We start from the raw sequence: 25,879 nt of genomic DNA on the forward strand, positions 1-25,879 counted from the left end.
AGAATGGCAGACAAGAAGACAATTTCTCCCGTGCTATTCAGTGTTTGTATACAATAGGTATCAGATCACTGGACTATAATTCCAGTTACACGTTAATGCGCAGTACTTCAGTAATCTGCGACCCGCTAATGATGCTGCCTAGATAAATTACTCAAAAAACGAATCCCTAATCAGAGAATAAAAACCAGCCAAGAGACGAGGACGAAGAAAGACGATGTACACACGGAAGCTGGAACGTCCTCGTCCCTGGGCTGGTTTTTATTCTCTGACTATGCACCAACTGACCCAGATTTCAACCCTCCTTAAATCCCTAAGCATGATAGAGAACCATGATAAGCATGCAAAAATGGTAAGCATGACGATTAATATGCAGAAAAGCAAAGTATAGATGAAGGACCTTAAAAAACTACAGTTTACGAAAGGCAGTGAAGAGTCCTTGGGGCATGTAGTGTTCCCAGATCCTGACCACGACACTGAAATAACCAAGATGTGGGACACTCAATTGACTGATCAGTAACTCTCTCGCGTGTTGCATAAATAACTTTTAATTGATGATCTACAATTGTAGCACATAATAAAACACATCATTCCGCACATGTGCGGCTTTTTTTTTTTTTCATTATATCGAATTCCGCTGTTGAGAACTACCAAGCGGGTGGAGAAATATGAAGTCACTGTCTAGGAACAGAACTAGTGGAATCCTGGCTCCCTCAGGTGAGATGAGAGCGCCTGCGAGCCAGCTTCTGTCGGATCTTCTCAATCTCCACGCCTTCCCAGTGGCTGCTAGTTGGACTGCCGAAATACCTGCAAGAGATGCAAGACATGCAACGAAGAAATGGGGGTGACGGACACACGTGGCACCGGTAGATGAAGGACAAGGCAAGCAGAACCTAGGGAACTGCGATCGCCAACTTAAGGTAAGACGGAAACAACGTTTTCAGAGAACAAACTCAAGAAAACAATATCAACGTCGAAAACTATACAAAAAAGAACAGCCACCTGAGCGGCACATGCAATGCAACTATTCAGTACAGTAGCCGGTGGCTTTAAGGAAGCAATTGTTACAGAGGGAAGCAAACCGTAGCTATTGTGCACAGTTACATCCATATTTGCGTCTGCGACGATAAATACTAAAACGGACATTTCTCATAGCAGCAACTCTTTTCTAGTTTTCAAATCAGTCACTTCAAGAAGTGGCACAAGTAATTAGGAAACAGTTTCTAGAAAACAAAAATAATTGCTGCATTTCTTTATTTCATTGCATCACTGCTCGACCCCTCCTCGTTTATGGCAGGGGCTTCTTTTTCCTTTCTATGGCACAATGGTAGACAGGTAATCATGCCTCTGGAAACACTGGAATGGAGCTAACGTAACGTTACTATCAGGCATCACGATGGTCACACAACACAGAAAGTAACAGATGCGCCCTACCTCCTAAAAACAGTGCCCGCTCTTCAGCCATCAAGCATCTCACTAAACAAGTAGCCCAACTAACCCAATCGCATACGCTCATCTGGATAGTAGCAAGCTCATTCACCAGCATGCAGAACGCTATAGCCTTCACTCACGAGTTACTGTGACGCTGGCGGCGCTGCTCACCAAGCGTAAATTCCTCCGCATAACCGTCCAGTAAAATTAGCAACCTGTTCATTAGAAAAACAGCGAAAAATCCTCAAATGACGCAAACGCATGTGCAGCAATTTTCTGGTGAGTTTCACTAAATTGATGCCGCCAACCTAAGCAAGATCGGCTCGAACTGGCCCGAGAACACAACTCTGTTCATTAACAAATATTGAAAACGCATTTATTTAATCGATGAAAGCCGAATACTCAGCGCGAAGGGACTAAGGACAGAAGAATAAAAGTGGGCAATACAAGCGCTATTTTTTTATTGTAAAAGTATAGATATCTGCCCACATCGCAGTTGCGAAATAGCACTTTGTTCGCGCTGAACACCTCAAATACGCCTTCCAAAAGACACGTGCCGAGAACATGAGACGCTTTTGAACATGGTACTTCTTTCTTTCCACACATTCCATGCTTACATCTACTCTCTACGGGTGGAGTGCAGCAGCCGTGAGATCCAGCGGGTCAGAAGAGATGCCTGCCATCACTTCTTAGAGAGGAGGCGAGTCTGATGCAGACGACGCAGCTGGCGGGGGGCCGTGAGGAGGCGGCGGCGGAGGCAATTGAGACGCTGGCTCGCGGGTGCGCGTCTGAGATGTATGGACGAGGGTCGGTGGTGATACGGCGTGTGCAGCAGCCCCTTGCGGCTGGTGCAGGGTACGGTCAGGCATGTCTTGAGATGCGGGCTCGGGGGTACGCGTCTGGGATTCATGGGCGAGGTGCAGCGGCGATGATGCGGGTGCAGCCATAGAGTTTCTTACTCTTACCTAGAGGGAAAGCTGTGCTGCCGTCTATGGGCGTTTACATGGAGTTTCCAGACGGCCAGTTCAGCCACCATGGGCGCTCAAAGCATCATGGGCCGGTGAGCTACCGAGTGCAGAACTACAACTTTTGACCAAAACTAATGCGAAGATAAACGTTGTTCTACCGTAAATAATGCCCTAAGATTGAATATTGTAACTATAAATTGTAAAGAGAGAGAAACAGCATGTCAGTGTGATATTCATCCAATATAAGCGATGGCTCTTTCTCCTACTGGCTTAGTTTTGAGCAGCACAAATACCAATATTTCGCACTTAATAGGCTTAACTTTGAAATAAAAAAACGTTATAAAAATATTTATGGTTGCGCAATCACTTCAGGAAGTTTTTAGTGGCATTTCGGGAAACAAAAACCATTTATTGGCGACGTCTGCTTTTGAGCCTTCGCTACTATGGCTTTCGCGGTCTATGTACGCACCTTCAAATGATGATGATGACGAAAAAGGAACATCGCAGTAACGCCACTCCACGTACCCGAGAAAAACCGACTGTCCCGCAACAAGTAGCACACCGGCCCATGATTCTTAGCGCGCCCATGGTGGCTGAAGTGCAGCGCCCTCAGCTTTCCCTCTAGTTAGTGTAAGGAACTCTATGGGTGCAGCAGCCCCCTTCGGCTGATGCAGGGTGCGGTCAGGCATGTGGGCAGTCTGCGTTCCTGTAGGCTTAGCGCGACGTGGCGCCGCTTCAGTCTTCTTAGAAGTCCTGGCTAGATGGTCGAAGGCCTGACTTTAGTAAAGATGGTATCACCAGGTTCCTTGGAACACTAGAGATCGCTCGATGCGAGTCTCGAAGCAGACGGAGTATGTCGTTAAGTGGTAGGAGCTGAAAGAACGGAACCCGTAAAGAAGCCGCGGCGTGTGGATAGCGCCACCAAGCGGAAAGATACCATGGACTTCACTCCATCCCCAAGTGACAGCTGGGAAACAGTCGGTGCCACTCGCAAGGTCCTGAAACCTGCCAGATCTCGCCTGGACGTAATATTGGTCGGAATCTAGCTACCGCCTGGCACCCTTTCTCCCCGCACACGGCCCTACAAACTGCTTAAAACTATAATCGATGCTGCCAACCTCTCTGAACTCTCCAGTAACGACCTTACCCTCGAGACCAAGCCAGTGCTGAACCTGGGTTTTCTGAAAACGCACTCTGACCTCCCCGCCAACCTTCTATTGCATATCACCCACATCAACCTCTCCGGTAAGCTCGAAAAAGTCCGTCCCTACCCTGTCAAGCCTTCGTTTTCTTGCCTCGGTGTTATTCATGGTGTCGAACGCGGCCTTTCGACCGCCGATCTCACTAGGGACTTAGCCGATATCCTAACCACGCGCATGATGGGCTCCACCGAAACAGTACCAATTGCATTTGCTGGTACTTTCATCCCCCCCCCCCCTGTTTACTTTCGTCGTGCAGCATTTCGATGCCGCCCTCACGAACCCCGCGTTCCTGCATGTACACGCTGTCTCAAGATTGGCCACCGCGCACATCAGTGCTCTAGTGCCACTGTTAACTGCCCCAAGTGCACTTCGCCCATCTCCCCGCCGCCCTCTCTCCATAAGTGCACGCAGCCCTGGTGCCGGCACTGCCAGACAAATGAGCATGCTACTTTCGCCCCTATTTGCCCCTACTATAAGAAGAAAAACTAGGAGTGTGCCATGAACGCCCACCAGCAGCGTGTCAACCTTCGCCAGGCCACTAAGCCGGCTCCACCGCAGCCCCCTATAAACTATGGCTATCCTCCTCTCGCAGAGCACGCGTTCTATTCCCCTCCCGGTTCCTACGCAGCAGTAGCACAGGCACCTTCCCAGCTTCAGCTCGGGTGCTCTCCATCTCGTCAATCTCCGACGCGTCCTATTCCCAAGCCTCGTTACTCTCTCCAATCATCTTCACAGTGACTCGTTTCCCACTCGCCCCGTTCTCTGTCCTTTATTGAAGAGCGCTTTCATACCCTCGAGCTCCATGTAGCTAGTTTGGAAGTGGCCATTCGCCCCCTTGAACAAGATCTCAACAGCATCCATCGCCGCCTAGATGCTGTTGAGGCTCGCATGGATCAGCTACTCACTACAATCGATTCCAAATTCTCAATCATAGAGAATGTCGTCGTTGACTGTCGACGATACCAGTCTGACCTTGAGCGCCACCTCCAACAGCATGAGGAGGCTATCACCCAAACTGATGCCAATTCTATGGCCTCAATACTCACGTCAACGTTCAGTTCGAACGCATCCTTAATTTGATCCAACACCTTTCAGACTTCACTGCAATCCATCACGAATTCTCTCCCCCAAAGAAACGCGATGGCTTACCACAGCGCAATCAAATTAGTTAGCCGTCAACCTAGAGGACCTCAATATAATTCAGTGGAACTGTCGCAATCTCAATACTAACAGCACTCCATTACACCAGTATCGTCTTACACTCCCCTCTCTGCCCCACTTTCTTTTCCTCCAGAAAACTCGCTGCTCCGCTAACGTCCCCGGCTATCGGGCATTTCACTCTATAGCTACTAACCCCCTATCTTCTATCTACGTTCGCCGTGACCTCTCGGTAGCAGCCCTCGAAATTACTTCAACGCTCTAATCCTACCTGGTGGGCCCCCTCTACTTTATTCCTCAGGCTCACCTCAGCCGGGCACTGTTGTCCTTCTACACCCCCCCCCCACTGATACCACATATTTCACGGCCCTAATTAAATTTCTTGACACATTGCCCTCTCATACGGCTATTCTTCTCTGCGGCAATTTTAACGCCCCGCACATACTATGGGATTATCTGTGGACCTTTCGTGCCGGCCGTCTACTCCACTCAATGACCAAGCAAGCTCACCTCACTCTCCTCAACACCCCCGGAGTACCCACTAGGGCGGGCACATACTCCCAGCGCCACACAACCCTTCACCTACCTTACTGTTCTGGTCCTATATCACCTCAGTGGTCAGCCACTGCCGATACCCTTCTCAGTGACTACTATATTATTTTCGTCTCCGTCTCCGGATACCCACCCGCAAGCAGCGCATTCGACATACTGACTGGCAGGCCTTTTGCTGTCTCCTCTCCTCTGCCTCCTTCACGTCCTATGAGGAGTGGACTAATGCCCTTCTCCAAGCGGCTTCATCCTCTACTCGCACGGAGACCGCAGCATATCCCACTTCTGACCCTGACCCCCATCTCATCATACTATGAAAGCGTCCTAAACGCTTCTCCGAACAGCCAGACTGCCAACCCGCAGCATCCAACTGCAGACCACCCTTTCAAATTTGCGAGACGATATCGTAACATATTGTGCTACGCTTGAGGATTCTCGTTGGAATACCCTATGCAACAATCTTGACACGGCGCTCCATAAGAAATCAACCTGGACTCCTTTTCGAATCCTGCTTGGTGCCAACCCCGCCCCTGCCCTGACTTGCTACAGCCTAGCCACAAAGTAGCCGGGTGAGGTTTTCGCAACCCTTGCAGATCTTTATCTCCAACCACCCTTGTCCCCTTTTTACCTTTAATGTGCAGGCTGTGCAGGCAATGACCTTGATGCCCCCTTTATACTGCGCGTGCTTGAAACTGCACTTCTTGCTAACGCCACTCAGTCGGCTCCCGGTGAAGATGGAATCACTTACTCCGCTCTTCGCAATCTTCCCGGTACCGCCAAAGAGCACCTTCTCCACCTCTATAACACCGCCTGGGAAGAAGGCTCTCTGCCATCGTCCTGGACTTCCTACTTATTTCTCTCATTCCTAAACCTGGTAAGCCTCCAGCCTTTTCAAATCTCCGGCCCATTTCTCTCACCTCCTGTGTCGGCAAGACGATTGAAAGAATGGCTCTCACTAGGCTTAGTCAGCATTTGGAGGCTTCGAACTCGCTCCCTCACTCCTTCATTGGTTTTCGTTCCCGCGTATCTGCACAGGACCTTTTTCTCATACTTCAGCATACATTCTTCACCTGAGGTAGCTCTCAGCTTCACGCCCTGGTCACAGTCGATGTCCGCAAGGCATTCGATCGCGTCTCCCATGACCATATCCTTACCTGCCTTTCCAGCACCGACTGCGGCTCCCGCATGTATAACTACATTCGAGCTTTTCTTTCTAATCGCGAGGCCGGTTTCCGAGCCCTGAACTTCACTTCTACACCCCACCGTCTCACCCGCGGTACACCGCAGGGTGCCGTTCTTTCACCAACCCTTTTTAATGTCGCCATGACTCCTCTCGCGGTTCCGTTATCGTCAATTCCCGATTTTCAGCACTTTTTTTTACACCTACATCACACTGTAGTGCTCGCGCGGATCTCCTGGTCACGTTCAAGACACCATTCAGCAGAGATTGGATATCATTTCTTGATTTCTTGACCATGCAGGCCTGTCTCCCGCGCCCGAGGAGTCGAACTCCTACTTTTGACCCACTCTGCTTATCAACCAGCTCCCAACTAACTGATCTCTCTTACCTTGGGCAGCTCCCCAATCGCCAAAGTTTCTCAATGTCGCGTTCTTTGCATGCCTCTGCATGCCGCCAAAAATATCCGGGCTCTCCATGTGGCTGTTGCTACCTGTCAGTTTGTCACCCATTTACTTCGCCGGGTTGTGAGACGGTCCTCTGACCTAAGGGAAGCTCACGCCTGTCGACTACCTCGCACGCTGGCTCTCAACAAATTCCTTTACTTTATACCATATTGTTCATTCACCCAAAGCCAACTAGACACACTTGCGACAGCTCTTCACTGCCTTTATAAAGCTGCTCTTTGTCTTCTCATAAACACTGCCACCGATGATGACGATGACCTCAGACAAAATGGCACATACCCACGGCGGGGGATTGGCCAGGGTGCATTGTAGATTGTCAATATATATATAAGCTTCATGCCACCAGACTTTTTCATACTCTTCGCAATCATAACCCTTCACCGTGACCGACAGACAGCTCGCCTCTCCGGCACAGTTCATGGACGCTGGCTTCTCAACCAGGCTAACATTTCCCCCATCCAGTCAGTCCCTCTGCCAACTCCTTCCCCTCTAGAAGCCACTACCCTCTGTACAATTCCTCTTCCAGCCAATACGTCGCCGTTCCTGCATGCTGGCCGCCGACATGCTGCTGCCTCTCATCATAGTCCGCCCTTCAATATCCATGGAGTCGCTTACACAGATTCCTCTTATGTGGCTCCTCATGGGTCCGGAAGCCAGGTCCTCTTTCATCCTTGTCTATCTATCCCTGCCACACACACTAGCCACCCCTTTCTGCACCCTCCGGATATTCTCTCGCATGAAGCCCTCTCCATCCTTCATGCCATTCAATGTTTTCATTCTCTCCCACCTGTGCCTCAGTATATTATATACACTGACAACCAGGCTGCTATCCGTGCCATTCAATCTAAAAGTAACACACCATCTGTCCACGGAGCTCAAGGCTGCACTTGTTGCGCTGCAGCCCTGCCCCGTCTTCCCCGATGGATCCTTGGACACTCGGGGATTGACGGCAATGAGCTTGCGAACCAGCTCGACCGTGAAACTCGTAACCGAGCACCGTTCATTCCCTGGCCAAGATCCTTGGAGGGCGGGTCGAGACTGTCTCTTCGCGCCGACATCAGCGAATATTACAATGCTGCTCGCTTAGACCGCAAGCTCTACTATGACGCTCATCCTAATCCCTCCCTTCGGAAGGCTCATATCCTTCGACAAATACAGTTTAATACACTCATAACCCCTGCAAGGCTATATCTCTACAAGTTCCGTCGTGATCCATCGTGCCCAAACTGCCCTTCCACTTCTGCCAACCTTTTACACTGCCTATTTTCATGTCCGGATGCCTTGCAATTGGGATTCTTTCCCACCTCCTCCCATGCTATCTGGACCTGGGTGGACTGGATTGGTGCTGAGGATAAAGAAGAACAGCGCCTGCTCGTCCAGCAGGCCGTCAATGTATTAGGCGCCTAAGTGTTGCCCCTCAATAAAGTCTTCTGCTACTACTACTACTAGTAGTACTCTCTACGACCAGGTCAAATGCGGCACGAATAAAAATGACCAACTAAAAATACAATCTCACAAATTTAAATCGTTTCACCAGATATACTAGCGTTCTTTTATGATGCTGATAAATATGTATTGTATTGAGGGTTGATGGCGCTTTTCTATTTTCCTCTTTTTACTCAATTCACAGCTTTTCTCGTTTCGCTGGGGTCTACCTGCTCAAATCGCAGCGCGCAAAGCGGAACTTAAGACACCATCGTTTGAGCACATGATGACGCCAGTTGTACTTTTTTAGCGAGCAGCACCCGAGCTGAGAACAAGAAATGAGGCGAAAAAAGTGAATGAGTATGAAAGGATGATCGCCTCACCTTTCTCTGACAAGCTGGGCGAAGTCGTCCTCATCTTTGGTGACAGGACCAGCACATGAAATGTTCTTCAGCAGCACGTCCATACTGAAATCAAAAGACAGGCCAATCAAAGTGAAAATACGCTTTTCTGTTAACAAGTTCGCGTCCATGCGCGGAGCATGTGGTGCGCAATGTTAGGATCGTGCGCGATTCGCGCGGCTCCTGCAGCGGGCGACGACTTGCGTTCAGCGGGTGCAGGCGAGCTGCGGACGTCCATTTAGAAGCCCTGGTGCTGCTCCGCATGGCACCAGCGCATTGAGAAGCTTCAGCTAGTACACTACAGCCTCAGCATCGGGCGCGCCCGGACAAGCCAGCCAGATATCCTGGCGCCTCAGCGACCGCCGGCGCAATGGAAGTACGCCCTTCTGTCCCACTCGCGCTGCGATAGGTCTGCGACGGGAGACCAGGGCACTCGCTATAGGTCCTCTTGGCCTGCCGCCAACTACTGCGTCCGCATTGGACAGTTCGAATGCCAAGGGTTTCTGGCATTCGTCGTGAGAGTGCATCGTGTGTTGTGCTCCTCGACCGGAGTGCCGTGGCGGCTTCTCCCTGGCCGGAGCTGTACGATGACAGTCGCGTTTAGCCAGAAGCTTTCCGCCCCCGTGCAGATGTTTTCTATCCTGCACCATGGCTGTAACTATTGTATAAAGCCAACATTCGTCAGCTCGACTCGAAGCCGCGGAATACGCGGATTAGAATCGTGACCGTGATGTTATCGCTTACTAATTCACGACATCTAGGGCAAATGAAGTTGTTTCTCTCTCTCTCTCCATTTTAATAGGACGTCGTCTTGGCAGAGGATGGTGCAAGCGGCATTGGCTCTCAACATCCAACACTGGGTTCAGCGGTGAGATCGTGAAGCGACGCGGCCCGCCGCTTCTAACAGCAAGCATCAGAGACTGCCCTATCCAGCTGCGCCACACTGGGGGCCCAAAAGGACACCGACCATGTAGCGGGGTCTTAAGACGTCCAAACTCTCTTTCAAAGCATTAAAACCTTTTCACGACTACCCACAGAATCGCTTTCTTTCGTCACGTCAAGGAGTGGTTGGGCAGTGCAAGAGTTGTATTGACTTTACAATTTTAATCAATCTCTTCATCTCTTCATTAATCAACATCGCAAGATAGACAACTTTTGCCAAACTTTTGAAAATTGGTGACCAGGTGGACCGGATGGTTCGCCGCATTTCCAATAAGCAAGGAGGTTTGCGAAGCAATGATATTGTGCTGCTCGCAGATGCCTTCGTAACTAGTCAAGTACTGAACTCGACTGCCATTCGACGTCGCACAGAACGCAATCTTCCACTTTCGACATGAGTCCACAAGAGCGGAGCAGCCGTTGTTTTATGCACGAATCCAGGGCATTGGTCGAAAGGCTGTCGTCGTAATATTCGCTGTTTGCAGTGCGAAGGGAGTCATGCGACTTCAATCTGCAATTATACTGATTCTTCACGACAAGCAGCTACCACTGAAAACGACGTCAACTTGCATGCCGCGGCTAATGGTGCAACAAATCACGTGCAGACACAATTACTGTTGTAGACGTTTAGAGCGTGGTTGATCAAAGAGAGCCACTCCAAGTACATCAGAAGCATTTTTGACAACGCTAGCTAACGGACTTTCAATAGAACCAACGTCTCACGTAAATTAAGGCTAAGGCCCGTGAAGACTATCGATTTGGTCATCAGAACGTTCGGGACGGCTACGGAATCACCGACACGCAAGCTCAATCTGGTGCGCCTACATCAGCGGAGCCAGTAAGACAACATCAAACACGAAGTCGAGACCGTAGAAGCTCCGTTTATTTGCGACGCACTGGCCTAAGTTCCTAGTGCACACGTGTTTGTTAAACTGTTGGCTGGTGGTAAGAAATATCTTGCTGACGCGATGGGTTTTCAAGGCCTGATTGACAACAAAGAAATCGATTTGCTTATCGGGGCAGACCGACTTTCCAAATTCGTTTTAAATGAAGTGTGTCCCATCGATCCTCCAAATAGCCTCGCAGCTATCAATACAAGACTTGGTAGGACTTTGCAAGGCCTTGTTTCATGTAATGGAAGCAATTTATCCCAAGTTCGCACAATCTGCGTGCTTCAAGCGAGCTCTCTCGAGGCAGGAGTTTCGAATACATTTCACCGTTTGTGTGAGCTGGACAGCATTGGCATATATGTGACCCTACAACGAGCACTTGCTAAGACCGCGTAGTTTTAAAGAGTTTTCCCGAGAACATCCAGCTGCGAAACATGCGGTATGAACTGTAGAAGAACGGCTGATTGGGCGAGTTGGTGAACCATGATGGACAGTAATGCATACGTGCGCAAAAAGACGAGACAAAGAGGTATGAAGTCACACTTTCGTAGAAGACCTTGGATGTTAGCCTCGGTGGCACTCGTTCGGTGGCGATCGCTCTACAGGACCGCGTGGTTCAACGCCTTGGCGTTGGTGCCGACTTGCTTCAGCAGTACGACGCCGCAGTCGCCAATATGAAGTGGACGGGTATACAGGAAAAGTACCGTGCGAGCAGTATCTCGGAGAGTTTTATTACATGTCTCACAAAGCTGCAATTCTAGAATCGTCTACAATAACGCGGCTGCGCGTCATTTTCAATGCGTCGTCGCACCCGCATTGTTTCTCCTCAGTGAACGACCACTGTACGAAAGCCATCAAGACGACGGCGTGCCCAAAAAAAACTTTCCCAAGGCAGAAGAGCCGCAAAATATTATCAATTCTAGGTGAACGCCTAAAACGCAGGCAGACACAGCACAGGAAATGATCCATGCGGCTGCGTTTCGATGGAGGCGAAACGAAGTGGCGTCCGTGTGCTGTGCGATGTCAGCGCACGTTAAAGACCCCAGGTGGTCGAAATTACTCCGTAGCCCTCCACTACGGCTCCTCTTTCTCTCTTTCCACTTTCATTCCCACCTTCCTCCCTTCCCTTACGGCGCGGTTCGGGTGTCCACAGAGCAAGTGTGACAGTTACTGCGCCTTTCCCTTCCTGTGAACCAATTTAACTTAACTTAGCCCGAAACGAGACGCCTTGGAGCAGCACGTACGGTACGCCCTTATTCTGTTCATTTCATGCTTACATCGGCTCTTGACGGCGAAATGTGATTTAATTTTTGTATAGTGCGGCGCGTTATTTGCCTCGTTCTGACTGCGCCCATTGGCAAAGCTAGTTTCATATGATTGTCATCTAGGGACAGTGAAATCAAAAGGACAAATAAAATAAGATATTTTGGGAGCAAAAGGCGGCAGCGGAAGTGCAGCCGATGCCAATGCTGAAAACTTTAAGTTGGCCGATACGTTTTCTGCGCCGAACTATACCGCGGTGAATGCATTCACGCTTCCCTCGAGTTGAATAAGGGATCGAACCGCACCTAGACTTAAGTCACAGGACGACAAACCTGGTATCACATGGCGTCTAACTTTCACCCCGCGAGGTTCGCGCTTGGCGAACGCTACGAGTATTCTTGTTGGTGTTGACAAGGCCCATGATGCTGGTGAACGTAGCATGATGAAAGATCGCGTGAATGACTGATTCGCTTATCGTCATCTGCAAATCAAAAATCGGTGTTGGTGCGGTAATCATATTAGAGGTAGAAGCCGCTGTTCTCGTTACACGGCCCAGGCGCTTCGCATCAAAAGACCAGTGTCCGCCACGTATGTCAAACCAGACAGGTGTTACTGTCATGCCGCATACTGCATTTCACGGTGGAAGGAGCAGCACTCATGACCTCTCCACGCCAAGCCCGTTGCAGCGGTCCTCACCTTGGATTTCGCAAGGTGTGTTAAGTGGTACATGAAAGAAAAAGATTGGTGGTGGCTTAGCTTAGTTAAGCCTGGATACCACAAGCGAAAAGCTTCGGCGATGCCATGGCTTAGCTTGTGGTTCCTTGGCATAGTTGTGGCTTACCTTGTTGTTCACGGTTGCACGTTATAGATATTTCATGGCTTATCATCACGGTGAAACATTGATTACAGCCGTACATCAAATAAGATTAAACTTCATTCTGATTGCACATCATCATTCCCGTTACACTTCTGTATAGACATAAACGCAGCTCGGTGAAAGCGCCCAGCACCAGCTAAAGGTCAACCGGTGGAGTCGCGGCTGCGGTTGCGGCGGCAGCGGCGGCTCCGACCACCTGCGCCTCTCCTGTGGTGTCACGTGGATTGCGCGTGCGCAGCAGTGGCTTTTATTGCAAAAGCAATACTACGCCAGGTCTAACCGCTCGTCGCTGTGTGCAGTGTCCGCGTCCATGACCGTGGTCCCGTGGCAAGAGCTGCCAACTTGGGTCTCTCGTTTCACATGGGACAGGTATGTCAGACTCAGCCTGCCAGAACCCTTGCATTCAGGTTACCCCTATAGGCCACTAAGGCACGTTCATACGGCTTGGTTAAAGCGGGGCTTTATATGTTTTTCTAACGACAGAGCACACGCGAGACTCGGAGTTGACTAGCCTAGTGAAGCAGCACCATAGAAATGCCACCATCTTATCGCGAGAGCGGAGGAAGACGGCGCACTGACAGGTGCTGCTTCCTGATTTTGCTAGGCTAGTTAGGCTCATGATGTTTCGCATCGAGACAACTTCTCACAGAACTCTGCAATTGTTCAGCGACATAGCGGCCCACTCACGGCATTGCGTTACTGTTAACCACAATGTGTCTGAACAAAATAAAAAATAGGCAAATGTTTAACCTGGCTATAAGTAACTAAAGCAAAAGCGGCACGTTTCACTCGACCCGTCTGTCTTCGTCTGAGTGCGGCAGCCTCTCTGCTAGTTACGCCAACTGGATCAGCGGATTCGGCCTGCTGTCTTCCCACTGCTGAACCAAAGACAGCTGACGAGTCGTCTCACCTGGATCGTCTATGACGACTGCTTCCCTTAAATTGGAGACAGCTGTTGCAATGCTTTGGTACTGACTGAGAGGCAGTGGAGGCTATCGACAGAGCGAGCGCACGGCTCAGGTGTAGCTGCGGTCGAATGACGTCATGACTGTCACGTGACTAGGAAAAGGCGAGCGCTCGTTAACGGTGGCGGCAGCTGAGTGACATCATAGCTTTCACGTGATTCCTCCACGGTATAAGATTCAGGGTTTCAAGAGCACACGGCGAAGAAGCTACGGATGGGAGCAGTAAAGTTTTCACTTTTAAAATAGGGGGACTTTCAACCTTCGCCTCATGACCACGTCTGATAGCGCCTTTGCAAACTGTTTTACAGGAAATAAAGGCGCAATATCTGTCACAGTTCTCGGTGGAGACCTGAACAGCATCGTAAGCGGAAAGGACACCCCCTCAGCTACAGGCCTCCACGCCAACTCCCGACAATGTTCCTACAACGTTCCCGGCACTTCCTTCTGACGACACTCAAGCCGAAACCGAGGTATACTGACGGCTTTACGTGCTCTCGCGTAATATGATTGATTTCAACGACGCCTTTGAGACTGAGCTGGAACACACACACAAAAAAAAACGAATAACCACGCCTCGTCTGTCGCAGCTGCTCCATGTCGGTGACCAGAAACGTGTATCACAGTGAGAATAATGCCAGCTACTTGGTACACGTTAGCGATCGATCTTCAACATATTTATTTTTTATATTCCTTTATAACACGGCTTTCATTTGGGACAATAGATTTTAGCACGCATTTCTAACGCTGGCGGCATGGAGAATGCGTTGGCTGGACTGGGACGGGTAGCTTGGAGGAAGCGTAGTGACGTAGGCAGCGCTTTGCATAGATGCCCCGGGACGACGCTTGCTCATGCTCTTACCTAGCTGCCGTACAGCACTACTAAAATATAGCTTGGCTCTGCTGATTACGGCGATCAGCGCAGTGAAGGTTCCATTGGTTGCAGTAACCAAGAACGGTGGAAAGCTGTCTAAAAAGGGCAATGCGCAGTAAACTACGGCGACCGCGGTTACTGAGCTTGTGCATCAGCCGCAGAAGACAATTTCATCCCGAGTCTTCTCCGCTGTCTCCCACGTACTGCGCGGCTACTCTTATCTTTGCGATGGATGGAAGGAAAACGGCGCTTCTCAAGAGGTTCGTTTCGAAAATTGTAAGTGCGCCCTGTACGCTTTGTCGCAGTCGCCGCTCTCTCTGCTGCTAGGCTTCCACCACCCGCTGTTCCTCGGTCTAGCTACGCCTGGGATCGACTTCACGGTCGAGCAGCAGCTGCAGCGCGTTGTCGATGGCGACGTCGAGCCTCGAGAACGCAACTGCGGCTAATGCTGCACCGCCCGGTTGCTGGGTTTTCTGTTTGCTTTTTGTTCTCAGGCCAACCACAGTCAGCATCTCGGCTAGGATAGCCAGACGTAGCCGCCCTATTTCAGCCTAGCTCCCTCAAAGCGAGTATATCGCTTCTGCGCTGCAGTCGCTGAGAAGGAGAGAAACATAGAACTGATTAGTTTATTAGGTGCGCTCACGTGGCCTATGGCGGCGCCCGGCATCGTAGCGCGCGCTTTAGAGTCCTTTTCCAACAACTTGAGATTCTTCTTTCATGTCTCTTCTTTCTGATTCTTTCTCCGCAACAGCATTCATCCATACACACTCCCTTTTCCCACGGCAGCCTTTGTGGTCCTAAACTCTGTCTCTCTCATATCTCTGCGCCCGCAACAGCGTCTTTTATATCTCTTATCAGATTTACGCTGCGCCCCCCCCCCCCCCCTCACCCCGTTCCAGCGCATAAAAGCGAAGGTGCTCTCTGCAGAAGAGAGCTCCAGATTCTGCGCAGCCTATTTCTTAATCACAATCATCACTTATCAGATTCTCCCCTACTTCTATCTCCCAAATGGGAGATTGAAGTATCTCTTCGTGTTTCTACCTTGATTGCTTGAATAAGCGTTCTTGAACGAGCTTCAATTTATATGAAAGGTTAAAAGTGGGCTCACTCGCAGAACGCGGCACGAAGTAAAAGAAAAAACACTCGAGGTTTAGAACCTGTGCTTTGGAAAAAGCAATGCCCTAAAATTCACAATTCTGGTATATGTTACGGAGCTTTTGATCAATTTATGACAAAAAAAAAAGATGTTTGCGCGGTTGACTGCGGTAAAAATGATAATTAATGAAAACTAAGTTAAAACAGATTCTGTTTTCTGTTTTTAAACAAAAGATTATATTGTGGAATTGAAGGCCATCAACGTCGAAAACGAACGCGTTTTTTGTAACATTCCGAGTCAGAGATTGGGCCATAGATATCGAACGTGAATAAGACTGTTTCGATCATTCTTTCAGTTGGCTTTGGCACGTTAGCTTCCCTGAAATAGCGACGTTGATATTGTCATCGTAATGAGTCTGCAACTTGTAAGCAATCAATAAACGAAGTGCCTAGGTAACAGCACAATTTCAAATTCAAGCGAAGCCATATAATCAACGTCAACATGCAAGCTGACCGCCTTCAATGAGCAAACATTCCGGTTACTTCATTTTAGTTTCATGTTCGTCTTTTAATAGTATAGTGAAATTTCCGCCCTAGCTTTTTCTAAAATTATATGCATAAAATGTAATTTGCTGCCCGCGTTTAGCAAATATGCACCTTTACGTCCCGCTCGAGCTGGATGCCCCATTCATGTCCAAATATTTCACGTTTGTACACTTTACAGGCATACCGCTAACAAAGATAACCTAAGGGTAAGAAAGAAGTGCACTTTTTTTTTCTAAATTGCGTACTCCTAAGCGGAGGGTTCCAGATGTAATTATGATTTCAATTTAAAAGTAAACTTTGCCTGTTGCTCGCACGCGAAGGGCTTTTGTATTTGTGCTGTGTTCAAGCATTATTGTGGGTACTGTAGCTTTATCTGGAGACCGATTGTAACAATAGATCAACGATGCATGACACAGCACCTTGTTGGAAATACTTGCGGCTGCCCTCGGATGACTTACCTGCTCATTCCGATGACAGTCGTGTGGACACCAGGAAACCTGGAGAGGCTGTACCGCAAGCCGAGCCTCTCGATACTGTAGCCGGCCTCCTGGAATATTCATCGTGTGTGTTAGGGCAGAAGCCCTGGCCACCAGAAAACGTGCTCACTCTTTGTTAAAGCGAGCATAAACGCTGAAGGGAAAGACCATACCAGCTGCAAATAACGTGGGCACCAATTTCGACGTTTGAGGTAGAATACCTACTGCCGTATAGGAGGTAGATGTTGAAACCATCTAGCCTGCTGTTGTTGTATGGGCTCTTGGGGCCCGAATTAACTGAGGTGAAACGCTACACTGGACGCCACCTCACCATTAAAAACATGGCAACCATGCCGTTTTGAATGAATCACAAACTCAAAACTAAATGCTTTGTTGAGTGCCCTTCATATTCAGTGGGCTCTCCTTTGCGTAGAAATCAAGCTCTGTGGCCAAACTTTCCTTGCGCTATTCAAGTGCAAATCATCGTCATAGGCAACTCATGAAGGAGCTCGTTCGTGCTATTTTGACGCACCTGGTTAAGGGCGGTTCGCAGGTTTTGGATTATGGGGACTCACACTAAGGACCGCTTCAGCCGACAATGTAAATGGCTGCCAAAAATGCAGATGTCACTACCAGGAGATCTCGCTCAAGCACCAGTCATCTGCCGTGGATGGTACGTTGGCGGACCTTCTGAGCGCAGGGCCACATCTGTGCCTCAATGTCGCAGGTGCTTCATGTTTACCCGACGCGAACAAACACGCAAGCAGAAAAGATGCGAAGAACAGCACAATTAGTTCTTGCTGCCAAATGACTCAGTGCCACAGCGGCTCTCTTAGGTTTACATGTGATTCATGTTTCGCCATATCACTAAGACTCAAGCACATTCCATTACCGATTCCAGGGATAGCATTCTAAAGCTGTTATTCTCCTGGCCAATTATTAAATCCTTAGGTGCAACCTGCGAACTCACGGTTGAAAGCTGTGAACGATGTTTATCACCGAGTATAGTACCGAAGCAGCTGCTCACCAACGGCAGACAATACAAAGAAGGCATAGCGAAAAATGATGCGACAAAATACATTCCTAGGATTAATCCTTCGTGAAGCGGCCATTCCAAGCCCTCTAAGGGGGACTCTATGTTTGATCAGCTCGGCTGCGGTGCGGACTTCTGAGACTGGGATTGTTAATTAACCCCTGTCCTTGTGATCAGCCATGTGAAACGTTCGGAGATCAGATTTCAAAGCTTGATTAGTGATTTAGGCAGGTGAAGCAAAGCGGTGCACCTAAAAATTGACATGCAGACAATAAAAATATTGTTCAACACCTTTAAAATAAAGCAGCTGGTCACGATAGGTAGCACCAAATACTGGAAACGTTAAAAAATATGTACATTGAATTAGGAGTAGTTACAGCGGGCTTTGCAGAAACGTATTGAAGTCACTAAAATAGAGAATAAAAATAGGTGTGGCCGCGTTTGGCGGGTATTCGAAGAACACAAATGGCAGTTTGTCACTATCCACCAAATAAAAGTATATAAAAGGTGAGCATTAAAGCTGCATTTCGACACAAAAGTCACAGCGAGCGAAAAAGCCTGGTTGAAAAAATATGGAACACAACGCGAATTAACAGCATCTCTTTCGAAGTCAAGAAGAAATGGACGCACTAAGGGCGTGAAATGTGAATGCAAGAAAGATAACCGGTGGTCGCCAAGGTTAACGGACTGGTTTCAAGGGAAGGCAAGTGCAACAGCGGGTGGTTTAAGATGGTCCGATGAGATTATAATATTTGCTGGCATCAAGTGTATTCAGCTGGCAGAGGACCGGGTTAAAAGATGTGAGAGAAACTTTTGCCCTATGTGGTCGAGTGAGATTGATAACGATGATGAGTTGCGAACCTCGAGATGGGCATTAAAAAACATGACTACTAATTGAAGTAATATAAAAGAAAATATCCTGACAGAAAGGAGTCAAATATTAGCTGATAATCTGCGAGGAATATTAGTCTACATTCTTTCTTTAACTATAGTTTGCCTCTACGTGCACGTTATTGTCGGTGTCTTTTCGTATTCATTCAAGAAGTAGATATCGATACGCGTCAGCTTGGTATTCCCTTTCACACCACTCGATATATATTATACATTTCATTTCATACGCTCGCCAATAGCATCCATTACTCTGATTCTGTGCAGTTACTACAGCGCTTAAAAGCTAAAGAAATTTTGATGATATTAACAAGATCAAGATTTCAAATATGTGAAGTATACAGGTAGACGATGACAAGAAATTTTGCGCCCCCCTCCCCCAAACCCGACAGCGTAATTGACGTAACAATATAAAGCCCCCTTTAAATAAACCGCAAGAACGTGCCTGCGTGGCCTAGATGTATCGCGCCTAACTCTGCATCCAAGTGCACTGGAAGATTGATTATTATTCGACCTTCCCACCTTAAAAGAGCCAACCGGGTTTTCAGCTCCTCCCTACACCCTTAATATCCTGTGGTCTCGTCAAATCACCCAAACCTTCGAAGAATCAGTGCTCGGCTATACCACGTTCCAGCTACCACTACCTGTCAGCGCCATAGTCGTGATTTTTTGCTCCGCCGACGCTAAATTTTGGCGGTAAGGTCCCCTTTAATTCTATTGCGTTAAAAATCACCGGTGGAAGCCGTGGTCGATCTGAAGGCTTTCCCTGACATCATCGATAAAGTGCAGGAAAGCTTGGTGATGACGTGATTATTGATGAAAACTGATTTCTGCTTACCTTCCCTACATCCTCTTGTGCGGCCCAGAAACAACGTCTCCTGAGCGTTAACTTCAATGGCGCCGTACACGTTGTAGACATTGCACTCGATGCCCCTCGCTGCAGCCTGACAGCCGCCTCGGCTTTATATAGCGATTATGTCACTGCTTCAAATGCGGAAATGAAAAGATACTGCGCATGATTTATAACCATGTTTTACGAATTCCAACTGTCTAGCTCCTGGAATTCTAAAATGCTTAGTAAGAAATCTTCAGCGGGATACTGCGCTACACTTTACAATAAACGAAGAGACGTATGTACACCAGGTGCTCGCTATAAACAGGCTTAAATTTATCTACCGCAAGGGAAACTTATTGTCGTTCATGTGAGGGAAACATAAGCCCTCTAGAAGGGCTTGCCATCTTGCTGTGTCATCTTGTTCTTCGCAAACCATACAGGAAAAAAAAAAAAGCCCTGCAAAGGTCTACCATGCGCGCTCCTTTACCCACAGCGCGAACTATCCTAGCGGAAGGTGTACTGTTTGAGGAAGCACTGCTAAAATACTACCTCGCAGAAGGTGGCAGCCTCGGCGCAGGCTTTTTTCAGGTCCACAGGAGCCGGATGCCAGGCCGGTGGCGGCGATGACGTCAGCAAGCCCATGCCAAGAGGCGCCGCGTTCGCCACGCCCAAGCGGCGGCTCTGCGTTCGCGCAGCGACGCCTACTGTCAATGGTTATCAAAGCAAACGGCGAATGGATGAAATTTACGGGATGACCACACTTAAGACGCCACAATTCTGCCAAAACAGTTGCATTTATCATCGACAAATTCGCGCACTAATTTCGTTTACGGCATTTCTAAAATTAGTAATAATAATTGGTTCACAGCAAGAAAGGAACAGTATCTGTCGCGCTTGTTCTGTGCACACCGCGCCGTAAGGCAAGTGCGGAAGGTGGAAATGAAAGCGGAAAGAGAGAAAGAGGAGCAATAGCGGACGGCTTCGGAGTAATTTCCACCATATGAGAGTCTTTAACATGCACTTACATCGCACAGCACACGAACGTCGGAGGTAGCGAAGGGTGGCTGTATCTGACCCTAAGGGGCTGGGACGGTAGATCAATGCCGCTTGCGGCGAAGGCTATCCAGCCACCGAATTTTTATCTGTTGTAGGCCGTCATTGCACCCGCCACAGCTTAGGTGGTGGACGACGGCTGTTGCGGCACGCTCTTTCTCCCCCTCTTCTTTTTCTTCTCTACTTTCTCTATTTTGTCCGCACGAGGCAATGGAGGTGGCTCAGCTACAGGGCCAGTAGCAGGCCTGCGCATTTTTTTTTCCTACCGCCACAACAACCACAACAACAACACGAACGTCTCTCCAACTCGCCTCAATCGATGGATGGATGGATTAAACTTTAATGTCCAACAGATAAGGTGATCTACCCACCCCCCGACACGCAGGTCAAGGGGCGGGTGCCGCCGCCTCAGAGGCAGGTCGGGAGGTCTTGGGTCCCAGCAGCCTCTTCAGCCAGTTGGACGAGTAGGAGCTGGAGCTCAGGGTCCGAGCTGCGCAGCAGGGTCTCCCGGGTGTCTCTACAGCCTATATTGTTCGTCCTCCTGGGAGAATACGGTCATTCCCATATTATGTGGTCGAGGGTCCCTCTCGCCCCACAAAGATTGCACTTGTCACTCTTAGCCTCAGGGAACATGTGGTTCACCATAACCGGGTGCGGATATGTATAAGTTTGCAGTCGCCTCCACGCCACTGCTTGTCTGCTGTTTAATTTCGGGTCTGGTGGGGGTACCAGTCTACGATCCAATCTGTAGTGCTGCGTGATCTCCCCATATTTTAGCAAGCGCTCTCCGCTTCCTCGGTCATCAAGTGGCCCTGTAGCGGCTCGGCGGTAGAGATCTCGAGCCAGCTTGTGGGCCGCCTGGTTGCCGGGGACAGCTTCGTGCGCAGGAGTCCAAATTATTTGAATTTTCCTATCCAACTTTTTCTGGCCTAGGATTCTGGCTGCTAAGGCCGAGATCCTGCCCTTGCTAAAATTTTGTATGGCAGTTTTGCTGTCACTGATGACAAACTTCGCTTCCGTTCCAACGCAAGCTAACGCGATCGCAGTTTCCTCGGCTATTTCTATGCTCCGCCCGCGCAAAGTGGCAGCTGTCACGGGATTGCCCCGGCCGCTGACGACCGTTGCTACCGTGAAACTGCCACCACCTCCCGCCGCGTCTACATAGGCCACTTCATGTTCCGGAATTTCGCCGAATCTAATTTCTAATGCTTCGGCTCGTTTTTTCCTCCTGTCTTTGTTATATTCCGGGTGCATGTTTTTTGGCAGCGGGGGAATCACCAAATTTTGTCTGACTTCTCTAGCTACCTCCACCTTGACCGTGGGACCCCTATCCGGAATTATTCCAACTTTCGTCAAAATGACTCTTCCTGTCTTCGTGGTGCTAAGTCTCTCAATTTGAGAGGTTCGCACCGCTTCCGCCAGTTCTGCCCATGTGTTGTGTACCCCTAGAGCCATCACTCTCTCTGTGGATGTGCATATGGGCAGTCCCAGCGCTCTTTTTACGCATTTTCTCATTAGAGACTCAATTTTTTCTTTTTCCACCGCTTTCAAATCTAGATACGCCGTTGCGTAGCTCACTCGGCTGAAGATGTAGGCCTGTATCAGTTTCATCAAATTTTTTCCTTTAACCCTCGGCCTCTGTTGGCCACCCGCCTAATTAGGCTCAGGGTCTGCATCGCGTTATTCTCCAGCCTCTTGATGGTCTCGCCATTATGTCCGCGTGACTGCAGAATCAAGCCCAAGATTCTGATTTGCTCGACTATTGGTACCTCGTTACCCGCCATTTTAATTTTGATCTCCGACGGTGCCTTGCACCTTAAGTGCTTCGGATTGTATATAAACAATTCTGATTTCTGCGGCGAGCACGCTAGGCCTCTCTCTGCCGCGTAATCGACTACAATGTCGGTGGCGGCTTGGAGCAGGTTTTCGACGCCCGAATCACTTCCCCGGTTGACCCAAAGGGTGATATCATCCGCATATATACTAAACTTTAATCCTTCGAGCTTTGCCAATTGCTCGGGGAGTTCCCTCATAGCCACGTTGAAGAGTAGGGGGGACAGCACTGATCCCTGGGGCGTACCCTTACTCCCTAGCTCTATTGCGGGGGATTCCAGCGTCTGGAACTTCATGCAGGCCGTTCTACCCGTCAGAAAGTTCCTGATGTACCGATATGTCCTGGTACCTACATTAATCTTGTTCAGCCCTTCCAGGACCGCCTCATGTTTTACGTTGTCGAAAGCCTTCGTGAGGTGGAGCCCCAAAATTGCTTTCGCATCTTTAGACTTTGAGTCTAGTATGTCATGTTTGATTTGGAGCATGACGTCCTGCGTACACAAGTGAGGACGGAACCCGACCATCTCATGTGGCCACAGATCATCCTGCTCCTTGAAACTCATCAGTCTGGTCTGGACGACGTGCTCCATCAATTTCCCCACGCATGAAGTTAAGGAAATTGGTCGTAAATTTGCCAGTTGAGGAGGCTTCCCTGGTTTCGGTATTAAAATAATGCTTGCCGTCTTCCACTGTTGTGGGCGCTCGCCTTTTTCCCAACATACCTGCATATACTCTGTTAGATACCTAATGGAGTCATTGTCTAGATTCCTGAGCATTTTGTTCGTTACCCCATCAGAGTCTGGAGCCGACGGGTTTTGGATCTCGGACCGCTGCGATTCGACTATCCTCGTTAAGTTTTCGGTCATTTGCTTTAATTTCTCAATTTCCTCGTCTCGTTTACCCCTGTGATTATTTTCCTGGGAGACCTTGCCCGCAAAACTCACGCCCTTACGTTCCTTGCTCCTACCTCGTCTCCATGCGTTGGCAGTATCCCTTGAGCTTGAGCGTTCCCTGGACTGGCTCCTGGCACAAGAATCGGAGCGTTCTCTGGGCGGCGGCGGTGGTCTGCCTTGTTTCGTTTCCATATTCGAGAAAGAGTCCTCACGGAATTTGAAGTCTTCTTTTACTTTCGGTTCGCGTTTTCGACTCTGATCTCTCCCACCAGCCGTCGCTGCATGTTCCATCATCTCCCAATGTCGCTTCTTCACTTCGTAGGGAGTGCGGAAAATTTCTCGACACTTGGAGTCTCCTAGTGCATGGCCTTTGCCGCAGAGCTGGCATGTTGGTTCACATTTGTGTTCTCTTGGCGGGTTCTCGAGGCCGCAGCCACAGCACTTGACGTTCGTCGGATCCGGGCACACGTCATCGCTATGACCGAGTCGGCCACAGGCGACGCATACTTCGTATTTTTTTGCGGTACAGCTGGCACCTGTGCGGCGTCCCGTTGAGATAAATCCATCTTAGCACTTCTTTCTCCTTGAAGAGAATGAAGATCGACTTGGAATCTTTGCCCAGCCTGCGGACGCCTCGAATCTCGGGGTTGTCCTTGCGATCTAGGCGGTATAGAATTTCTTCGACAGAATATCCGAGCGGAACCCCGTGGATGACTCCCTTGCCGCAGTGCTCGGGGGTGGCCACGTAGGTGGAAGTCTCCACTTTTTCACCGTCGAACATGAGATGTTTCACGCTCACGTACTTCAGCTTCCTCTCCGCACTTGTAGTGATGACCAGAACGGAGTGCTGCTTCATATTTGGAATTATTATATCTTCCTTCTCTTCGCGTGGATTGATCCCCGCCGACATTTTGATGATGTCAATGAGATGTGCTGTTCCATATTTGGTAAGCCTAAGTAGGCCTCCACGAGGTCGGAGAACAATTTTCTCGGCGCCATCTGGAATGCGCGTCTGCTGACGCTCAATCGACTTGGCCGCCATTTTCCTGCGTGCTTGCCTTTCCTGGGCTCGCTGTTTCGCAGTTTTCTGCCCGCTCTTCTCTAGCGGCACGTACCTTCCTCCTTCGCTCGTGAACCATTGTCCTGGTTCCGAAAATTCCTCCGGTGTAATCGTGGTTCCTTCCACAATATCCATGATTCGCAGCTTTCGCACGACCACGAGCGGCAAACGATCCCCCGGTAGGGACACCGTGGGCCCGGTCGGCCGTTTTAGGCTTAGCGCCGTTAAGCTCAACTCAGCTACGTGCTGCGTTGAACAAACAAAGTCAAAAAACGGCAAAATAAAGTCCCACTTGCAGAAAAAATGGTATCCTCGTGGTCCTCTTCTCTTGTGCCGTCGATTGAGCACAAAAGCCAGGAAAGCAAGATCGACAGGCTGCCGAAAAAGCCAAAATTCGCGGAGCCCATGTGAAGCGCCTCGCCTCAATCGAAACGCAGCCGCCGGCGGTCAGGATAGAAGTCAGGAACTCCGGCACAGTAGTCGGCCATCTAAAATGCGCAAGTGCGACATTCCTGTAGTACTGGTACTACAATATACGATGCTGCCGTTCAAAGCGTCCCTGCCTACTATAGCGTCCGTTATCGCGAAGGTAAAAAATTATTCATGAAGCCTTCAACCTCAGGTAAAATGTTGCCTAATGTTAAAGGCGGAGGACACTGCGGTTTATGGACCGCACCCATGCTTCAGCAGTCGATGTCCTACTGAACCTAGCCCTCGACACATGCGAGGAAGCGTTGTAGGAAGACGGGTCACACACCCTTTAACGTCCTTAAGCTGGCCACAAAGTGTAAGTATGTCTTTTAAGGCGAAAGCTTTTCTATGCTCATGTAACGAAATTCTGTGAGCGAGAGCTGTGCACGAGACCTGTCATATTTCGCGAGATTCCGCGAGATTTGTTCTTGTCTTGCGCTCCTGCCATCTGCATTCCCACACTTGAAAGCGCGCCAAGGAACGCCACGCGACAGGAGCGATGCTGTACCTTCCAAACGCACACTTATCGGAGAAAGTATGAGAGATACTGCACCTTTCTTTTTCTGTAAACCTATTATAATTATACGTAGCACTGCAACGAACGCCGATAAGAGGCAAACGATGAGAGGCAAATGATAGCAGAAGGAGGGTAGGTTTTCACCATTCTCCTCTTAATGAACATTTGAGAGACCCTCTAATTCGGCGTCCACAAGTAGGCTTTCGGCACAATGATCACCGTGCTGGTACTGGTCACCATCCTCTTAAGTGGAACGAGAACTAAAACTATTCGCTCCTGCCTAAAAGACCTTTGCAGCAACGCCGATGATTGTTTCCGTCTTGTTAACTACAAGAAGTCAAGTAACCGGAGTAGTTTCATTTCCGGCTCAAATGTTAAACAAACGTGCTTTACTGTATACTTTCAGTATTGTAACATGCTCATTTTAGGTATTTTTTACCGTTATTGCCCCCCTGCTATAATGCCCCTGGGCGCTGCAGGTACTTGTATAAATAAATAAATGGAAGGATACAACGGCATAGATGTCATGGTCTACCGCAAAGGCCTTTTCTGCTCACCATAACCGAAGCCAGCGCGCCCCGGCTCGTACTTGGACATGG

The 25,879-nt window shown here is 49.2% G+C and overlaps 1 protein-coding gene and 1 pseudogene across 3 annotated transcripts in view; one reads left to right on the plus strand and one right to left on the minus strand.

Annotated features, from left to right (window-relative positions):
- Positions 1–527: 527 nt before the first annotated feature.
- LOC146200749 (uncharacterized) overlaps positions 528–25,879 on the minus strand; it is a 55,430-nt gene continuing 30,078 nt past the window's right edge. For all 3 annotated transcript variants that reach the window (XM_084592971.1, XM_084592972.1, XM_084592970.1), the window contains 4 exons: positions 20,003–20,134; positions 16,680–16,768; positions 8,758–8,841; positions 528–804 (listed from right to left, as the gene is read on the minus strand). In XM_084592971.1, the coding sequence (XP_084449097.1) occupies positions 711–804; positions 8,758–8,841; positions 16,680–16,768; positions 20,003–20,134 (399 nt within the window). In that variant the 3' untranslated portion in view covers positions 528–710. The remainder of the gene's footprint in view (positions 805–8,757; positions 8,842–16,679; positions 16,769–20,002; positions 20,135–25,879) is intronic.
- LOC146200750 (uncharacterized) lies at positions 6,110–8,367 on the plus strand (annotated as a pseudogene).

Source organism: Amblyomma maculatum, chromosome 2, assembly GCF_055883805.1.
Source record: "Amblyomma maculatum isolate TAMU_Amacu chromosome 2, ASM5588380v1, whole genome shotgun sequence".
NCBI classification, from domain to species: domain Eukaryota; kingdom Metazoa; phylum Arthropoda; class Arachnida; order Ixodida; family Ixodidae; genus Amblyomma; species Amblyomma maculatum.